Source organism: Catharus ustulatus, chromosome 13 (genome assembly GCF_009819885.2).
Source record: "Catharus ustulatus isolate bCatUst1 chromosome 13, bCatUst1.pri.v2, whole genome shotgun sequence".
In the NCBI taxonomy this organism is placed as follows: domain Eukaryota; kingdom Metazoa; phylum Chordata; class Aves; order Passeriformes; family Turdidae; genus Catharus; species Catharus ustulatus.
The window spans coordinates 9,061,633-9,066,515 of record NC_046233.1 but is presented as its reverse complement, the minus strand read 5'-3'; the positions used below and the strand labels follow the sequence as shown (position 1 = coordinate 9,066,515).

The 4,883-nt window shown below is 44.4% G+C and overlaps 1 protein-coding gene across 1 annotated transcript; it reads left to right on the top strand.

Annotated features, from left to right (window-relative positions):
* The first annotated feature begins 1,357 nt into the window (after window positions 1-1,357).
* Window positions 1,358-4,522, top strand: LOC117002564. The gene is made up of 5 exons (XM_033071844.1): window positions 1,358-1,381; window positions 1,501-1,604; window positions 1,765-1,825; window positions 2,725-2,793; window positions 3,663-4,522. The coding sequence occupies exons 1-5, from the start codon at window positions 1,358-1,360 to the stop codon at window positions 4,074-4,076; spliced, it is 672 nt and encodes a 223-aa protein (XP_032927735.1). The 3' UTR covers window positions 4,077-4,522.
* Window positions 4,523-4,883: the final 361 nt, after the last annotated feature.

Sequence of the window (4,883 nt, the reverse complement as noted above, 5' to 3'; positions counted from 1 at the left end):
AGTTGTGCACTCTCTGCAAACTGTTCCACTGTGGGACCGCTTAAATAGAGTTCACATCCTTCCCATCTCTCTCCCTCGTGTGACAGTGCCTTGCACCCTTTCTGATGATATCAGAGCTTACCTCATCGTGGCTTATCTGAATAATCAGCTCTGGGTTTTTAAACCGTCTCAGAGGGATTCTCTGTGGCTCTGCAGAGCTCCACAACGTGGTAGATGCAGCTGAGAGCTGCACCGAGGGCTTTGCTCCCTGTCCTGACACCATCAGCCTGCTAATTGCTGGGTCAATAAATAAGGAGCTTTTCTAACCATTTCAGGATGCACTGATGTGTGTCCTCAACGGTGGTTCAGGCAATCCCAGACCCTCTTTGCATGGAGGCTCTCATCTTGCTGAGTGCCAGAGCTGCCTAGCAGCAAGGGAGCCTCTCAGCAATGCTGCAAATCAACAATGTCTCTAGTTCTCCTCCAAATTCCCTGGAGCCTGGGAATTTGCCTCTCCCATCTTCATCTCCAGCAGTGCTCCTCAGCACTGATGGACATTGCTACCCACTGTGCCAAGCTTTTGCCAGTGTGTGTTGGAGGTGTCTTGGTTGGAAATGCTGCTGTTCCTGGTCACAAGCTGCTGAGGATCTGTGTCACCCAGGGCAGCCCCACTCTCAAAAGGGAGTGTTTGTCAGGGGTTTGTTACTTTTGGGCTGCAGTGGCAGCCTCTGCAGTGTGGCAGCCTTTTCAGCAGAGACCATTGATGGTGGATATGGTGGATATGGTGGATATGTGCCCCTCTGCTCACCACAGTGGATGCAGGCAGGGCACAGGTGGGGCATAAGCTTGACATTAAATGCTTGAGTAAATTCCAGTCAGGGTAAGGCTGCCTTTTGTAACCTGGCCTTGCAATTAGGAAGGGGAAGGGCTGCCACAGCCATGTGTGCTGGCACAAAGCAGCTCCTGGTGTGGAGATGTTGGCAGGAGAGTTTGGCACTACTGCTGATGGAGCAGTGCAAGGATGGAGAGTTCAAGGATGGCTTTTGGACTCATGCTTAAATCTGACTCTGGCTAATTCCCATTAAATTTGATTTTAATTTATTTGAACCAAGTGCATTTAAAGATGAAATTTAGAGTTCAAAACTAGTCATGAAGAATCCCACCTTTATATGAGCAGACATTTCATTTTGGTCTGTGTTTCTGGAGATGACCCAATAGTATGCACTGGAATCCAGCATTTCTAGGAAGGCATTGCTCTCAATATTTCTTTGTATTGTTTTGTTCTCTTATTTATGTCTACAGTATTGGCATAGCTTAATCCCAGCTGGCAGTTAAGAACCACACAAACAGTTCTTCACTCCCTGCCCTCCCAAGTGCGATGGGGAGGAGACCTGGAAAAAAGGTAAAACTCATGTGTTCAGATAAGGACATGTTGTTGTTGTTGTTGTTGTTGTTATGAAAAGAAAATAGAGAGTGGAATAAAAACCAGGATGATTTTATTCCAGGTGATTTGCAGTACAGACTCTCAGCACCCACTGCAGATGGACACTCAGCCTGTCCCCAAGCATCAATCAGCAGCTCCCCCCAGTTAATACTCTGAGCATATGGAATATCCCCTTGGCCAGGTCAGGACAGTGTCCCAGCCATGCTCCCTCCCAGCTCCTCATGCACCTGCTCAGGGCCAGAGCACGGGACACTAAAAAGTCCCTGGTTCAGAGCAAGCACTGCTTAGCAACAGTTAAACATCACTGCATTATTGACATTATTCTCCTCCTAAATCCCAAGCACAGCCCTGTACCAGCTACTGAGAAGAAAATTGACTCTGTACCAGCTGAAACCAGGACAAGTGTGTTTCAGTGAGTTATTACCTTCATTGTTAGGTTATTTTTTTTATGCTGCTAATTTAAATGACTATTGCTTTATCGAGCATAGATGTGCATTGGTATGAGCAGGAAGAAGCTCAGAAAACTACTTTGCAAGGATTCTCCTTCTGCTGCTGTGCTAATGAAACCGAAACACTCTTCCTTGCAGTGGTCTGTGCAAGATAGCTGGACTTTTTACATTTTGTAATTAGTTTCTAGATGATTATCTATTAATATTTCATGCTTGATTCCATGCCAATGTCTGCTTTTGGCCAAGGTCTCTTTTGACCATCTTATTATGCATATTAGTACTAAGCCTCTGAAGAAAACACTGCTTTTGCTGAAATCTGGGAGACTGCACTTGCTGAGCAGACTGGGGTAGCAATTTGGGAACTTCAATAATTACTCCTTCCTTCCCAAAAGTCTGCTTATACAGCACATAAACGTGAACTAACCTTTAGGAATCCTCTGCAGCTCTGACACCTAACATCAAACTTACACTTTGCAACAGGACAGAGAATGTATAATTTATGAGCTAGTGAAGTATCTTTAATTAAACCAGTATTTTCTAAATTTTGACTGAATTTAATTCTAATCTAAAAGAAAGAAGCAATCCAAGTCCAGCTGAGGTTTTCCTTAAATACCACCCTTGTTATCTGGGAGACTTTGAATCAAGTAAGATAGATGGTTTTAATTTCCATGTTCTCAGTGTAACACTTGGGGTCAATGTTTGCATACTTATCATAGGCAGTTTACCACTGACAACCACTGTAATTGTTCAACTTTTCCTTGGTGAAGACCTGATTGACTATTATGCACTGTATTTATTTTGTCTCACTCTAAAATATAGATGATTGATTATTCCATTATTCTATTGACCAAGGCTGTAACAAGGTGTGACAAATATGTGCCATTACAGTCCATAACCAGCTGTGGAAGGTGGTGCAGTCAGGTAGGAGAATTTTAATGCACACGAATCTCTGGAAAGCCTTAGCAAACTTTCAGGACACTGTATTTAAAAGATGTTACCTGAATTAATGGCCTTCATTTCTGCTAGGTACTTGCTAAGGATGAAAAAAGAAAATAACAGGTCCTGATCTGAAAAGCTTAGAATATGATTGAGAGTCCATGGGAGTCAAGGGAAATTCTTCCAATGAGTTGCTGGGCTTTGGCAGGGTCCTGAGGGTAATCCTTCTGTTTATTTCACTGAGAGTTGTGTCAGCCCTGAAAAAAATCTCCATTTGTTAACTGCATTAAAATGTGCAGAGAGAGAAGTGTCTTCTGTCACTGATGCAGCACATTAATGTGAATTATATACACATATCAAGAGGAAAGAGAAAAATCCTGTATTTTAAAGCTCTTTATCTTCAGCTTGGTATTTGAAATGCATAATTTCATTATCTTTGAGCTTCTTTGTTCCTCCTTAAAATAAATAATATTTAATTTTCCTTTTAAATATCATGCATTGGTGGACACAGCATTGGGGATTGTGGAAACAAAATGGTGTTGAACCAGCCACTGGAAATTAGTATTAATAAACAAAGCATTTGCTACAGTCTGTCATATTAATTAGTCTTCAGAATGTGTCAGTGCTTTTCATTTGTATTTACCATTGCCTGAGCTTACTGCCAATTAAGTACAATGTTGTTATCAACTCAACTCGCACGTGATTACATTGGATTAATGTGGTTCTTTTCTTTGATCCACTATAATTAAAAATCAGAGTTGTATTTTAAACAAGTGTAAAAATATAATCAATTTGTATATGCGGCTGCCTTTTTCTTCTAATATTCTTTAATAACATGCACCTCCAATTAACAGCTGTGGAAGTCCTGGGACCTGTTTAGCAGCTCAGAGGAAACTGCAGCATTTTGGAAGTGCTGGAAGAAACCCCATGTGTGTGCCTGTCCTCATCCTCGGTCCAGATGTTTTGGGGTGGGACCTGTGACCCTTCAGCCTCCAAATCCTTCACAAGAACTCATCAGATGCAAGCTGGAAGAAAATACTGCCTTAAACCTCCATCTGTTTCCCTTGAAAGCTGATGGCTGCTCCACGCCTGACCCCTGGGGAGGCTCTGATGGCTGGGAGCACCACAGAGGGATGTGCTTTGCATCCTCCTTGTCCTGTCCCCCAGCAGCCACAGAGCCCAGGGGATGTGGAGACATGGGCTGGTGTAAAATGGGCCACTGTGATTGCTGGGAGGACAAGAACACTTGTGTGCCAGCTCCAGAATAACCAGTCTACCCAGTCTTGGCTGTTGAGGCCCTGGTGTTTCACTGAGCTCGATTTTGGGACCTGCCACCCAGCAGGGGTAAGGAACAGACAAAATGCCACCACTCAAAGCAGAAGGAGGCTGTTTCCCTTCACTTCCCACTCCTCTGCTGCTGACAGACAGGGCTCACCCAGCGGAAAGGCTGGAGGAGGCTGCTCCTCTGCTGGAGCAGATAGAAGTAATTAGTCAAATCACTGCGGCGCAGAGAGGGAAGCTGGCCCATCTCCTCTGTGCTGCAAATGACTCATTGCATAACAACTTCAGTAAAGGGGGATTTTTTTTTTCCCCTTTCTACTTTGAGCAGGGAAAAAGAGAGATGAGTTTTTCAAAAGGCCACCAAGGCTTTTGTTTGAGAGCTTTGCCTTCCAGGTCTCCTAGGACCACTGAGAAAAGTCATGACCTGAATAAATGTCATCAGCAGTCACTCTGGGAGGGATGGAGACCAAGAGCATTTCTGCCTCTTGAAGGAGCACAGCCATGACCTGGAGAGCAGCTGGCAGATAGCTGGTGACTTTTATTCACCAGCCTGATAGAGCCAGTGGTGCTGGATCCTGTGGGAATAAGGACCCCTTGTCCATAGCAGCCACGTGGGAGTGCACAGCAAGGGCAAGCAAAAGCACTTCTGGCTGGAAACAAAGCAGAAACAAAGACAGACTTGCTCTCTTTGTTTTTGCCTCAGCTCCTAGGCAGTGAGGAGCAGTCAGTGCAGTGCCTGCTGAACCTTGCTCTGTTCAGCTGAGTCTTGCCCACTGCTATGCTCCATCGGCTGC

Excerpts from the sequence above, each read along its gene's own strand:
- LOC117002564 (XM_033071844.1), top strand. The coding sequence starts at position 1,358 with ATGGGGAGGAGACCTGGAAAAAAG. Across the intron at positions 1,826-2,724 it reads ACCAGCTGAAACCAGGACAA|GCTGTAACAAGGTGTGACAA; the intron begins GTGTGTTTCAGT and ends CTATTGACCAAG. Across the intron at positions 2,794-3,662 it reads GTGGAAGGTGGTGCAGTCAG|CTGTGGAAGTCCTGGGACCT; the intron begins GTAGGAGAATTT and ends TCCAATTAACAG.